The sequence below is a fragment of the Purpureocillium lilacinum genome, assembly GCF_023168085.1.
Source record: "Purpureocillium lilacinum CBS 284.36 DNA, scaffold_1, whole genome shotgun sequence".
Lineage (NCBI taxonomy): Eukaryota > Fungi > Ascomycota > Sordariomycetes > Hypocreales > Ophiocordycipitaceae > Purpureocillium > Purpureocillium lilacinum.
In genome coordinates, this window is record NW_027072111.1 from 2,588,862 (window position 1) to 2,603,454 (window position 14,593).

General features: G+C 61.1%; 3 protein-coding genes across 3 annotated transcripts; 1 reads left to right on the top strand and 2 right to left on the bottom strand.

The window, feature by feature from the left end:
• Positions 1-3,009: 3,009 nt before the first annotated feature.
• Positions 3,010-3,847, bottom strand: PLICBS_000501 (uncharacterized protein; the record flags this gene model as incomplete). Its single annotated transcript, XM_065599610.1, has 4 exons — positions 3,010-3,418; positions 3,523-3,542; positions 3,611-3,683; positions 3,798-3,847. 4 exons carry the CDS (start codon positions 3,845-3,847, stop codon positions 3,010-3,012), a joined length of 552 nt encoding a protein of 183 aa, XP_065455682.1.
• Positions 3,848-7,949: 4,102 nt separating this feature from the next.
• Positions 7,950-11,697, top strand: PLICBS_000502 (DNA-directed RNA polymerase I subunit RPA2; the record flags this gene model as incomplete). The annotated part of the gene is made up of 2 exons (XM_018318489.2): positions 7,950-8,420; positions 8,473-11,697. The coding sequence occupies 2 exons, from the start codon at positions 7,950-7,952 to the stop codon at positions 11,695-11,697; spliced, it is 3,696 nt and encodes a 1,231-aa protein (XP_018184014.1).
• Positions 11,698-11,970: 273 nt separating this feature from the next.
• On the bottom strand, positions 11,971-14,142 carry PLICBS_000503 (uncharacterized protein; the record flags this gene model as incomplete). Its single annotated transcript, XM_018318488.2, has 2 exons — positions 11,971-13,876; positions 13,958-14,142. 2 exons carry the CDS (start codon positions 14,140-14,142, stop codon positions 11,971-11,973), a joined length of 2,091 nt encoding a protein of 696 aa, XP_018184013.2.
• Between the last annotated feature and the right edge of the window lie 451 nt (positions 14,143-14,593).

The following is a 14,593-nucleotide window of genomic DNA, read 5'->3' on the forward strand; positions in this document are numbered from 1 at the left end:
CATCTCGTCGACGGCGCCAAGCGTGGTCGACATGTATCGCATAGCATTCTTGGGACGGCGTCAGGTTTGACAGTACAGGCGATTAGGTGTAGATCTTTGTAAATGTGTATATATTAGAGGCGATGTCCCCAGCGGACAATGACTTTTCTTCTTTCCTCGTTAGCATGCTCGGATCGTCTGTGAGCGGAAGCACGCCTCGCGTCCATACTGCTACCTGTCGGCGCATTGCCGCGACTACGGGGCCTGCCTACGAGTGTACGTTTCGCGTGGAAAGAGCCTCTATATGTGTTTGAGTACCGTAGGCATCTTACATAGAATGAGATTTAGCCAAGGTACCCAGCATCCATCTTAGCTGCGGGAGCGGGAAGCGCGCATGGACGGAGGGGTGCTCATGGACGCAGCTGGTCCAATGCTCAACTACCTAGACTGTGTCTGATACATAGTTACAGGCTGCAGACAGAAGAACCACGTTTCCTCGACCCGCCCCCCCTGCGCCCCTGATTTCCCTTTCTGTTTTCTTTTCTTCTCATTCTGCTTAAGAGACTGCGAGAGAAGATTCTAGACCGCGCATCATCATCGTCACGTGGAATATACATGGGTTTACTGCATGCTGCGTACCTACCCTACCTTGGTAGCGACGGAGGGGACGGCGGCAACCGAACGTAGGTTGGGGGGTCATCTGATGCGTGCGTGCGTGCGTGCGTGCGTGCGTCGTGCCATTTCCGGCCCAGCAAAACTCGCTTATTTGCGCCTCGGCCTGGAGTTCAGCCTGTAGGTTAAACAAAAAAAAAAAAAAAATTGCAGTGCATGTGCGGTGTCGAGAGAGGTTCTCGTGAGACTGACTGACTGCCCGACTAACTGGCCGCTGGTCTGATGTGCTACGTACAGTGGAGCAGAGGGGGCTTGCACCGCTACTCCCCTCGGCCCAGCTGAGACCCCTCCAGCTCTCCTATGGAGGTTCCCCTCCTGGCTGGCTGGCTGGCCAGCGCGCACTCACGCCGCCCAAGCCGCCGCCGCGCGCAACAACAGCCGTCCAGTCCATGCCCGTGGGGGCCCTTCATTTATCCACTTGTACGAAGAAGGTTGGTTGTTGAAGGTTCATCTCGGGCCACCTCACCTCAGCTGTCAAAAAAAAAAAAAAAGGCGCGGCCCGCACCCGCTCGCCCACTTCCAGGTTGCTCCCCCGCCGAGCGCCTGGCGCCTGGCGCGCGCGCGCCCTCCACTCCCATCCCCTCCCCTCGGGCACTCAGACGGATCCCACTTCTCCGCCCCGAGGACCCCTATCAGCGGTTAGGCCCAGTCCAGGGTTCGACCTCGACCCCTCCCCAAAAGCCCCAGGACTCAGCTCAGCTCAGCTCCCAGTCGCAACGCGCGACGACGACGACGAACGAACCCGACGCACCAAAGCGATGAACCGTCTGTCCTGGTCCCTCCCCTTCTTGTCGTCTCTCTCTCTCTCTCTCCCCGCGCGCGAGAGAGGAGGCGCCCTTTCCAAATAGCCGCCTGCACTTCACAACGAGCGTCCTGTAATGTGCGCCGGACGGGATCCTCCGAACGCCACGCAGGAGGCGGGCATCATGTCCCTCCCCCTGCTGCCCTGCCCTGCCCTGGACTGCAGCTTCCTAGCGGTCAAGTGAAAGGACACATGAGGAGAAAGAGTACTGTACAGTACATAGTAAACGGAGGAACAGTGAAAAAAGAAACCACCATACCAAAGAAGAAATACAAAACAAAAATGCCATGAGCCAAGAAACACACATCGTTCTCTTCCCTCCCGCACCAGTCCAAGTCGCACGCAGTGGCATCGTAATTCCGCACACTGGATGGCTACCTAGGTTGGGAGGAGGAACCCTCGCCAGCAAGCCCACCCTCCCCCCTTCTCACCCTCCCCTTCCCCCCTGCGGGCAGCGGGTTACCCCATCCCACATCCCACCCACCCCCCATTCCGAGAGCGAAGAAAAAACAACGAGGCGACGTGGGCGTCTGCTGGCCGGGACCTTGCTTGCTGCAATGATGCGTTGGCCAACGCACCGGGACGCATCAGAAGGAAAACAAGTGGTCCCGCCCGGGTGCAGTAGCTACTACTAAGGTAGCCCTTTTCCGCGGCCAGCGCACCGCAGCGGCAGCGGCAGCCCCAGCCTTGCCGCCCGCGGGCGACAGATGGAGGAGTGCCAACGCATCACCACCTGTCAATCACTTACACGCTCGGCCTTGGTGCAATACATATGTACATATGTTGCCGTCGCTCCCTCCCAGTGTCGCCGGACCCTGTCCTGCTCGTCCTTTGAACTTCTTCTCCCCGTCGCGCGACCTCCAGCTTCCGGCCCGCGGCTCGTCGCTGACTGCACGTCTGGTCTGGTACGTCGCTCCCGTCAAGCGCGCGACAGCCGCCCGTCATCGTCGGGCATCTTCGAGGGCTTGCTTCTGTCGCCAGCTTCGTCGCCCCAAGTCGCCCCGGGGCATCTGCACTCGCGCCTACGCACAGCACCTGTCGCCAGGCAAAACCAGACGAGGCCGGGAACCAGAAAAATAAAGTCGACAAATAGGAGACTATGGCAAACATATGGGCAAGTGTCTGCATGCCGCCAGGCCCGATACCCTGTTCTACTCCCGTTTCAAAGCTTCGCTATGCTCCCTAACCAGCAAATGAACCAAAGGGGGCCGCAAAGGCCGTCCCGGCACCAAGTGGTTGCTCGCCTGGGCCCGTTGCACCCTGCGTCGGCGTTTTCGTGAGTTCGTGAGAGGAGGAATTTTATCTCTGCCGCTTCGCCAACGCCCCGTGGCCAGTGCCGCCGGTACCGCGCCGCCCTGGCCCCGCGCTACACGGGCACGGCGCTGCTCGCGATTATGCTCCTCCGCTCCGAAGAGCGTCGTGCCCTGCGGCTGAGTGAGTCTTTCGTCGTCGTCATGGTCGTTCGTCGTCGTCATGAGAGGGTCGCTGAACATGTTCCCTGCTGGGGAGGAGATCCTGCCGTCCGCAAGAGGGCGAATGCAGCCACGCCTGGCCTCTCAGCGGCCAGCCCACTTCACCAGAAACTGCACCACCGCGTCCAGGTTCGTCTCCTCTTTGGCGCTGATGCCATAGCAGCACACCTCGCGGCCCTGGATGCTCTTCAGATCCAGCTCGTCGATGAGCTCGTCGACCGACAGCTTCTGCGGCAGGTCCGACTTGTTGCCGAGGACGAGGAGCGGGATCCCCGCCAGCGTCGAATACTCCATGAGCGAGTGCAGTTCGTCCTTGGCCTGCGGGATGAGCGCTACATCCGCAATGTCTACGATGAAGACGATGGCGTTTACGCCCCGGCAGTACCTCTCCCACATGCCCCGGAATCGCGGCTGGCCTCCGATGTCCCAGCACTTTAGAGTGACGTGCCCACGTTGCACGCGCTTCATGTTGAAGCCCACAGTAGGGATCGAGCTGAGAGCGGTTAGCCAAGGCAGAGCTGAGGCGGTGTGGATGCCGGAAGCTTGCGACCGTTCGAGGAGCAGCTTCACGACAAGGAGACATCATGGCTGACTTACTCTAGTGTGAACTCGCCGCCCTTGATGACCGGGTCAGTTAGCGACCAACAAGCTCACGAACAATCAGTCCGGGCGAGGACCGACTTACCGCCAACACGCGCAACAGCGACGTCTTACCCGCGTTCTGCAGACCGACCAGAGTCACTTCCATCTCCATGGCCCTGGCAGAGGTCTGGTCAGCATGCCGGGTCATACGGGTCGAGTGGCGAAAGCACCGAGCCGGAGCGCCTGGCCTGGCATCGCCCGCGCATTGCTGTCGCGAAGCTCCGACTTACCAAAATGTCCTCAACAGCCAGTCATAAACCCTCCGAAATAACCCCGCCATGTTGGGATCCGGCCTGGGACAGTTTGCCGTGAAGAAGACGTGGTCGAACGACGGGACGAGCGTATCGGGTCGACGGCGTTGCGACGGCTCGCACGCACGAGCAGGGCAAGATGAACACGGCGCGACGGCTTCGAGGATCGAAGGATTTGCGAGGGGCGCAAAGCATTAATCAAAGGACATTAATACAGCCGGTAGCGCCGCTGCGTGGTCGAAAAGAAAGACAATAAAGTTACGCCGTTTCGGATGCAAAATGGTCTGCTGGTGGGACAGTGGGGCGAGACGAGAGGATGTCTGTCGGCGGTCCGTCTGTCTGTCTTCCGCTGGGCGCGAGCTCAGCGTCGGGGGCGTGCTCGTGCGTCGGTTCGAGAGTGGACGAGCGAGGTGTCGATGTCGCACGAGGTGACGGGGGGGTTGAAGACGTCGAGAGGGGGGGGGAGAGGATGGTCGCGCGCGAACGGGACGCCGAAGCGGGAGCGGGAACTTGGACCGGCGGATCAGAGCTGGACGGAACAGAGCAGAGCAGGGCAGGGCTGGACAGGACAGAGTACGAGTAGTAGAGCAGAGCAGGCACCTGGGGGGAAGAGGGCGAAGTCCTGGGGGTGGAAGCACGAAACGAAGGTCCAGGACCCCACTCTGGACGGGATGGCGGGCGGGCACAAGGGTACCAGGTTGTAACCAGGCTTGGGGCGGGGACGACCCGTGCCTCAAAGCGTAGCGTCGGCAGCGGAGGGCGATGGTGCGGGCGGGCGGGCGGGCGGCGACTTGGACGTTGGAGCCTGTACTTTATTGCAGGCGCTGATGCTCGCTCGCTCGCTCGCTCGTACGTCCAAGGTCGCAAGCCGACAACCGTCGAGGCGACGGCGGTGTTGTACTGGAAGGTTGCGTACAGAAACCCTGCGACGGGAAAAACCCCAAATGCGCGCACTTGCCAGTCGGGCGTTCCCTGTCTGCTGTTGCTGCCAGAGGTGGTGGTGCCAAGTGCGTTTCGTTTCGCGGCCCCTTTCCTGGCGGTACTTGGTGCCTCGAGCGACCTGAGGTAAGGTACCTGTTCAGGCAGGCACGCTTCTGTGGTGGCGTGCGCCGTGCAAGGAACAGGGCGTCGTAGTGTCAAGCCTCTGTCAGAGCGCCGCAGACGCTGGCTGCGCTGGGGACTCTTGCCGGGGCCCAGGTACTTTGCAAAGTTTCGCGAAGACGTCGCCTGCTGGGTGTTATTGGCGGCACGCCTGCCTGTCGCAGACGGCACAGTGCGTGCTGTTGCTTCTGGCTCGTCAAAGTCGCAGAAAGCCGCGTGGTGTGTGTCGCTTTCGAGTCACCGGACCCTGTTGCAAATGACGGGTAACCGCTGTGCCCAGTCGCAGCGTTTCATCCGGCTGCCGAACCAGGGTGGTGATCAACGGGCAGTGGCCGGGGTGGACTGCTGTTTTGCCTCAATGCCGACACCGTCGTCGACGAATACGGACCCAGACGGCAACGGGAACGGACGGATTTAGCATGTGCAAGCAGCTCGTCGCCCAGAGAGTAAATAGTTTTGCCAGGGGCGATGGCCGTGCGGATCCAGCGGTGTACAATTGGGATGGCTTCGCGTTTGCCGTTCTTTGGCGTCGTCCAGGGACGCGGCCGAATGGTGTTGGCTTCGGGGCACTGCGATACTGTCTGCTATGGGGGGCGGCCGGGAGGGCAGGTGGCATCCCATTACACACAGCCGGCAGATGTATGTAGGTACTCACGGAACTCAGAGACAATCCAGGGTTGCTTTGACGTGCTGACGTGCGTTTGTTTGTTTCTGCCGTGCAGGCGAGAAGGAGGAAGAGGAGAGAAAGACCAAGCGACGAGGCGGGAGGCTTGGCCGGCAGAAGCTGAATTCAGTCAGTTGGGGAGGAGTGGAGGGCGCGCCTGCCAAAGCAATGGCTGAGGTACTACGATGTACCTAACAGTGCTGTAGGTACCTTCCCCGAGTTATTTGGGGGCCAACACCTGTGACCTGGAGAGGAGACCGTGAACAGCACCAAGAGCGCAGACAGATCAGAAAGATGCTCAAAGTCATGCCTCAGCTTCAAGCAAACTCGAGAGCCTCACAGGGGCCACGAGAGCAAGGCAGCCGCCGTGCCGTGCCGATACTTCCAAGTGCCTACGTACTCGCCAGACAGGTCGATGACGATGACGACGATGCAGGAATAAAATCACCACCCAACGTTGGCACAAGCCGTCAGCGCCTAAATCGCGATGCTGGCTCTCGCCTCTGCGCGCGCTTGAAGACGTTCCTGTCCGTGCCCGGTGGCCTAGGGCTAGGCCACTGGGCTGGACTGGGCTGCGCTGGGCTGGATGGCTGAATGGCTGGCCGCCGGGATGGAGGCGCGCGGGACGAGGCGGGAGCTAATTGGGGCCCGCTGATCTGCGAATTCGAACGGGACGAACAGTGACTTGCAACACGGAGCACACCAAAGCGAGCATGGATGACGATGAGGTGAGGAACCGCCGTAGAGGAATGGGACGTGGGTTGCGTGGCTGCTTGCGAGCATCAAGTTGCCAGTCGCGATGCCCTTTGGCGAAGAGTCCAGGCAGAGCCTGCCAAGCAAGCCTCTTCCTCTGCTCCCCACGCTTCGTCGTGCCGCTGCTGCCCCTCCCCGCTCGGCACCCCTGGTCCCTCCACGACAACTCGAAGCCAGATTGTCTGCAGGTGAGAATTGCGTCAGGTCCCTGCCCTTGTAGCACCTTGCCGAACAACCTAGCTGCCTGCCTGCCTTGCTGCCTGCTTTGCTCGCCAGGCCCGCGCCCTGGCCGCCTGCAAGAGAGACGGCGCCATGCCGTGCATCGACCGTCACGGTCGTTTGATTGACCCGCCGTCACGGGGGCCATGTAAGTGGGTGGTGTGCGCGCCTGCGACGACGCGGGGATCGGTCGCGTTTGGTCCTGATGGTGGTCACTGGCCCCGATGATGGTGGGCACCAGAGACATGCCACACGATCAACGGCTCCTGCCGCAAGACAAGCATCCACGGACAGCGCCGCTGAAGATGGAGCTGCTGCTCGCGAGAGCTTTACTAAGGCCGTGGTCCTGCCCATGGCGTTGTTGGGCCTCGTTGGGCGTCCAGTTGCGTGTGCCCCCGTGACGGATCATGGTGTGGATGCGTTACCGAGACACCAGATTTACACATCCAGACATCCACTTGGCCGAGAGCAGAGAGGGGGCGGCGCCATTCTCTGGGCCTCCCAGGCTCAGCCACGGGCCCCGTATCATCATGCCATGCAGAGCTCGAGGTTGTATGAGTCCCTGACCTTGCAAGACGGCAAGCTGAGCAACCAGCTTGGCCACGCAGCAGATGGTTGCGCCACCCGCCCGCCATTTTCCTCACTCACGCACAATGGCTAAAAGCCCAGGCCCTTTTGCCGCACTTGAGACGCCATATCCCCGCATGCCGGCCGAATTTCCATGTTGTGCATCCCATCGGTGCGGCAGCATTGGAACGACATGGCGACGGCAGTCCAAGAACCAGTGCGCTGAGACAGGGCCCTGAGACATCGACTTTGCCGAGGTGTCCTGGATGCCGTCTTCAGCGCCCTATTGGTCGAATCGGACTGCCAAAGGTTTCCGCAACTTGGCGGGCATCCAGGCGTTTGGGACTGGTCTCGTCGTGGGACTCGGAACAGTCTCGCAAGTGCTTCATTCCTGAGCTCAACAGTCAGCTGGTTGAGTGTTCCAGGATGAGGACCGAATCTTGGTGGGGCCAGACGTTCGTTGTTTGACAGTGCAGTGCCCGTTTGCCCTGCTGGCCCCGCTTTCAGGACCCCCTTATCGATAAGACTCGCGCTCATGTGACCCGCGCTTATCGTCCAACTTTTTTTTTTCTTCGGCGGCGATAAGCCCGAGCGGCTTTGGCGGGCTCTCGATAGCTTCGATTTTTCGTTCGCCATAACAGCCTTTGACGCTCCGGAGTTCCCAGGCCCTGCTTTTACCCGGAACCACCAGATACCGGTGCCGTCTCAATTGGATATTGAGCGCCTACGGTTGACGTGTGGTTCAACTTCGACTCTGGCTCAACGGTGCCAGTGAAGCAGCTTCTCTACACCCGTCGGCAGGTCGCGGCGGCCGTGTCTTTACCGCCATGGCTCCCTCAGCCACGAATACAGAATGGGACCATGGGTTCAACACTCTCCGTCGCCAGGATCTCTTCCGCAATCCTCCGAAAGACCGCAGCGCGTACCCCGCGCTGCAACTGGCCGTCAATCCCCACATCGAGTCCTTCAATGGCATCTTTCGCGACGACGGCAAGCCTGGGCTGCTGGCGCACGGCCTCGCGGATATTGGGACCAAGACGTTCCTTGACGGCGACGATAGGACCGGGCCGGAAGGAAAGAACACACTCAGCATCCGCGTCAAGGATGTAACTCTGCAAAAGCCCCAGGTCCCGCCCTCGAATAAGTTGGCGCGCAACAGGGAGATTTTCCCGGCGGAGTGCAGGGAGAGGCACGTCTCATACAGAGGAAGACTTTCCGCGACTTTTGAGTACTCAATAAACGGAGGCGATCCCGTCGAGTTTGTCCGGGAGCTGGGCCAGATGCCGATTATGATCAAGGTACTATTCCCAAGTTTCCTCACGCCATCGCCCTCCTGCTAACCAGTGACAGTCTAACCGTTGCCATCTCGAAAACAACTCTCCCGCCTTGCTAGTCCAGCGCAAGGAAGAATCCGAAGAGCTTGGAGGTTACTTCATTGTCAATGGCATCGAAAAAGTCATTCGGTTGCTCCAGGTCAACAAAAGGAACTTTCCCATGGCCATCCAGCGACCGAGCTTCCAGAACCGCGGCGCGGGTTACACTCCTTACGGTATCATTCTTCGGTCCGTACGGCCGGATGAGACGTCGCAGACCAACGTTCTGCATTACCTCAATGACGGCAACGTCACGTTCCGATTCTCGTGGAGGAAAAACGAGTACCTGATTCCAGTCATGATGATCCTCAAGGCACTTGTGGAGACGAACGACCGCGAAGTCTTTGAGGGTCTCATCGGCCCCATTGGTTCCAAAGCGACCGAGAACACGTTCTTGACCGACCGAGTCGAACTGCTCCTGAGGACATACAAGGGCTATGGGCTGTACAGCAGAGCGGAGACGCGAGCCTATCTTGGGCAAAAGTTCCGAGTCGTCTTGGGTGTTCCCGAAAACATGTCTGACTACGATGTTGGCACCGAATTCTTGCGGCGCATCGTTCTGGTCCATCTCGGCAATGTGGACGTGACGGAACAGCAGGACCAGGACAAGTTCCGCATGTTGCTGTTCATGACCCGCAAGCTCTACGCGTTGGCTGCCGGAGAGTGCGCCGTGGACAACCCTGACGCGATTCAGAACCAAGAAATCCTGTTGGGCGGCTTCCTGTACGGGCAGATTCTCAAAGAGAGAATCGACGAATTCCTCAGCGTTGGCGTTCGTGCGTCGTTGAGAGACTACCTTCGCAGACACCCGACCATTCCCTTTACATCAGACGACTTCCGCAAAGATTTCCCGACGACAATCTTCAGAAAGGCCAACGAGAACCTTGGCAACGCGCTCGAATACTTCCTGTCTACCGGCAACCTACAGAGCCCCTCCGGATTGGACTTGCAGCAGACGGCTGGTTTCACCGTCGTTGCCGAGAAGCTCAACTTCCTCCGCTTCATCAGCCACTTCCGCATGGTGCATCGTGGCGCATTCTTCGCCCAGCTCAAGACAACGGCCGTGCGAAAGCTGTTGCCGGAGTCTTGGGGCTTCATGTGCCCGGTCCACACTCCCGATGGTGCGCCGTGCGGCCTGCTCAACCACATGGCCCACAAGTGCAAGGTAATGACGGACTCACTGGACGTCTCCAAGCTGCCTGCCCTGGCAAGGGAGCTCGGCATCGTCGAGACCTCTTCAGCTTCGACGGACGAAAGCGTGGTGGTCATGCTGGACGGCAAAATTCTCGGCTGGTGCACGCCAAAGGAGTCGCTACGCATTGCGGATTGCTTCAGATACTGGAAGGTCGAGGGCACCCACGGCGTCCCGCTGCACTTGGAGATTGGCTATGTGCCGCCGTCAAATTCAGGCTCGTACCCCGGAATCTACATGTGTTCGACGCCGTCCCGCATGGTCCGGCCGACCAAGTACTTGCCGCTGCAGAAGGAGGATTTTGTCGGGCCATACGAGCAACCGTACATGGCCATTGCGGTCGTGCCGCAGGAGATCGAATCTGGTGTCAGTACTCACGTCGAGTTTGAACCCACAAACATGCTCTCCATCCTGGCCAACATGACACCCTTCTCCGATTTCAACCAATCCCCGCGTAACATGTACCAGTGCCAGATGGGTAAGCAAACCATGGGTACCCCAGGCACAGCCATCAGGTACAGAACAGACAACAAGTCGTACCGACTGCAGACTGGACAAACGCCGATCGTACGCGCACCCTTGCACAACGCGTACGGCTTCGACAACTTCCCCAACGGCATGAACTGCGTCGTGGCCGTCATCTCATACACTGGCTACGACATGGACGACGCCATGATTATCAACAAGTCGGCACACGAGAGGGGGTTTGGCCACGGTACCATCTACAAGACCAAGAAGATCTCGCTCAAGGACGACTCGAGAACAAAGGCGAGCAAGAGCGTATCCAAAGCCTTTGGGTTCGCCCCGCACAGCTATGTCAGCGCCGCCTACCAAGGGATGCTGGACGACGACGGCTTGCCTCATGTTGGCCGCCTGGTGCAGGAGGGCGACGTCATCTGCGCGTGGCACACGGTGACGCAGGATTACAATGGCAACTTTGTGAACCTCGACGGCATCACACACTACGAAAAGTACAAGGATGCAGAGACGGGCTTCGTCGAAGAAGTGCGGCTGATTGGCGCAGAGACGGGATCCGAGCCTCTGCAGACTGTGTCGCTGAAGCTCCGCATCCCGCGTTCCCCCATCATCGGCGACAAGTTTTCGTCGCGTCACGGTCAAAAGGGTGTGTGCTCGCAAAAGTGGCCGGCGGTCGATATGCCGTTTTCCGAATCGGGCATCCAGCCGGACGTCATCATCAACCCGCACGCTTTCCCGTCTCGAATGACGATTGGCATGTTCGTGGAGTCGTTGGCGGGCAAGGCCGGCGCGCTGCATGGCCTCGCGCAAGACTCGACGCCGTTCAAGTTTGACGAACAGAACACGGCCGGGGATTACTTTGGACACCAGTTGATGAAGGCGGGCTACAGCTACCACGGGAACGAGCCCATGTATTCGGGCATCACAGGAGAGGAACTGGGCGCGGACATCTACGTCGGTGTCGTGTACTACCAGCGACTGCGACACATGGTCAACGACAAGTACCAGGTTCGCACGACGGGCCCCGTGGTGCCGACGACGGGCCAGCCGATCAAGGGCAGGAAGAGGGGTGGCGGTATCCGAGTCGGTGAGATGGAGCGCGACGCACTGTTGGCACACGGAACGGCTTTCCTGCTGCAAGACAGACTCCTCAACTGCTCGGACTACTCCAAGTCATGGATCTGCCGGCGCTGCGGCTCGTTCTTGTCGGTGCAGCCGACAGTGTCGCAGTTTGGGTCGTCGAAGAAGAAGGCGCCGAGCATGGTGCGGTGCCGCAGCTGCGCGACCAAGCTGGACGAGACGGAGGGCATCGACCTGACGGAGATTCAGGGCGAGATCTGGGAGGACGGGCAAGGCCACTGCTGGGTCGGCGGCGACCAGACGACGCAGGTGGTCGTGCCGGGCGCGCTCAAGTACCTGGACGTGGAGCTGGCGGCCATGGGCGTCAAGCTCAAGTACAGGATCGGGAAAGACGACGAGCCTCGCAAGGGGCCGATGCGGCCGATGGCGACGCCGAAGCTGATCAAGGCATAGATGTGCATGGGAGGGAGGCTGGAGGTGTTTTGGGGTTTGCCATGCTTGTAGCTGCGTGTACATCCTTTTTGGCATATACCCCCTCACGAGGGGAATATCTTTGGCCCATGGGTACTCTTTTACGATTTGTGTATTCATCAATGCATGTTCAGTGGTTGTTGAAATCTATGTACAGGTTTTCCCACTGGCTTATGATACCATGGTCAGCATAGGAGCGCTTCTGTCTCTTCCCCCCCCTTTTCCCGCATCCAAACCCGGGCTGGCCACCGCTGCTCACTTTGCATCCGCAACAGCGCGGCGACCAAACTTCTTGGTCCTGCTCGCGTCGCGGGGGTGCAGCTCGACGGCGCTCCTCTTGCGGCGCGCGCCGCCGTGGACGTTGGCGGGCTTGATGTCGCCGCAGTCGGGCCGCTTGAGCTCGCCGGCAAAGGTGTCGGCGGCCCAGATGAGGACGCCGTTGGTCCAGCCGAAGCCCTCGACGACCTCGTACTCGCCGCCGCCGCCGGCGACGTTTGTCGACTCGTCGCTGTACTTTTCGAACATGGCGCCGACGGCGTCCTTTGGCGCGCCCTCGAGCTTGGGCGTGGCCGACGTGGAGCCGCCGGTGGCGTACCAGGTGCAGAAGGTCGAGTCGAGGTAGCGCTGGGCCAGGCGCAGGGCGAGGTCGTGCAGCTCCCGGTGCGCGGGGTCGTCGCGGCCAAAGGTCGCCGGCGTGTTGAGCAGGCCCTGCATCAGGACGTGCATCAGGGGCGGCCACACGTTGGGCTGGTCCCACTGCTGGCCGGTGCGGATGTTGGTCGCGGGGATGCCGCCGGGCCGCAGGTCGAGGTAGCGGGCGACGCGGGCAAAGGCCGTCTGCACGGCGTACGGGTTGTCGCGCAGGTGTCGCGGCGCGGCGCCCATCCAGAAGGGGAAGAACTGCGCGACGTGGAACAGCACCTGCTGCCCCTTGGGCGCGGGTCCGTCCGCGGCGTCCACGTCGGCGTCGTCATCGGCGGGCACGTAGATGTGCTGCGACGACGACGAGATGTTGTAGTCGAAGTAGCTGTAGAGCGTCTCGTTCCACATGAGGGCGTGCATGGCCTCGCTGCGGCGGGCGGCGGCGTCGTGCCACTCGCGCCGCGCCGAGTCGTTGCCCCTCAGCGCGAAGAAGTCGCCGATGGCGCGCTCGTTGCCGTAGAGGATCGAGTTGAGGCACACGGGCACCACGTTGTGCGTGTTGAGCGACCGCAGCGGGAAGTAGACGTCGCGCGCCGAGTCGCCCGGCCGGGCGAGCCAGCGGCTGCTAAAGTCCCAGCCCGTCTCGGCGGCGGCGGCCAGGTCCGAGTAGAGCTGCGCGCGCTGCGAGTCGTTGAGCGGCGCGACCTGCGGGTAGATGATGCCCGACTCGGGGGAGTAGTACGACTCGTTGGTGGCCTGGACGTAGTCCTCGCGGAACGACTCGGGGCGCGGCTGGGTGTTTTCGACGGCGAAGCGGCTGAGCGTGTACGTCTTGGTCTTGGTCTTCTTGCCGTCGGGGCCGCCCGTCGAAGAAGGCGCGCGCACCTCGACGGAGCGGTTGCGCGTCCAGAACTCGTGCTCGCGGACGAGCAGCGGCAGCGCGCGGTCGAGGATGGACGTGTCGTTTGTGTGCGCCAGGTAGGCGCGCACCATCTGCGACAGCATGGGCGGCTGCGAGCGGTTGAGGTAGTAGACGCGCGCGCCGTTGGGCACGAAGCCGAAGCGCTCCACGAGGTCGAGGAAGTTGTCGATGGCGTTGCGCGCGATGCCGGTGAAGGCGCCGCGCGTGCGCAGCAGGCCCTCGATGACCCAGTACGTGTCCCAGTAGTAGGGCTCGCGGAAGCGCCCGCCGGGGATCACGAAGGTGCGGTTCACGGGGATGAAGCTGTTGGGGCAGTCGGCGCAGTCGCCGGTACCGTCGCTGCTGCCGGCGTAGGAGCGCGTCAGGTCGGGCCATATGTCCACCACCTTGGCGACGAACTCGCGGATGACGGCGTCGTCGATGCGCTTCAGGAACTGCGGGTCCGTGTTGAGCTGGTCCTTGGGCACCGCCTTGAGCTCGCCGCCGGCGTCGGCAAAGTACGTGTCGAGGAAGTCGTTGAGCGTGCTGTCGTTTTTGAGCGGCTTGGGCAGCCTGTCGAAGGCGGCCTGGATCTCGGCGAGGGGACGCCGCGCGGGCCTGTATTGTAGTTACGTGTAAGCCACTTGTGATGATATTTGGTTGTGGTCGTGTTGGGGGAAAGGAAAAGCCACCACTTACATGTCGACAAAGTGCTTCGAGTCGGCAAACGGCCGCGCCAGCTCAATCTCCTGCAGGATGTCGCCGTGGCAGTAGATGGGCGAGTCGCAGGGCGCGCTGACGGAGCCGTTGACGAAGAGCGCCGCGGCCGTCGACGCAGCGGCAGCAGCCGCCAGCACGGCGGCGAGGCGCCTCGCGGGAGCCATTGAGCGTGGCTTGGGGGTTCTTGTCGGAGCACGCGCGCTTCACGAGAGAGCAAAGGAGGTGCCCGGGCAACAACAGGTGCTACTAAATAGCTTGGGCAGTAAACAAGCTTTGGGCTTGAGTGAGAGCACGGGGCAAGGGGCACGACGGACGGGGAAGGGCGAGGGACACCCGCAAAGATATACTCGTAATGCACAGAGTACATACATCCCCACGGCACTAATTATCGACGAGGTGCGGCGCGTGCCCCGAGCGACGACGACGACGACGACGACGACATCTGCCGTATCCGGGCGCGCAACCAGGGGGGTGGAGGGGGGGCCGCCGGGCGGTCCAGGGAGGAAGGCTCACGATGCGGCCAAGGCAAGCTACGGGAGCCTAGCCTCGATGCAAAGCAGCGCGGCGGGTGGGCGGACGATCATCATTGAAGTGGCATGTTGGGGCCCTTGGGGG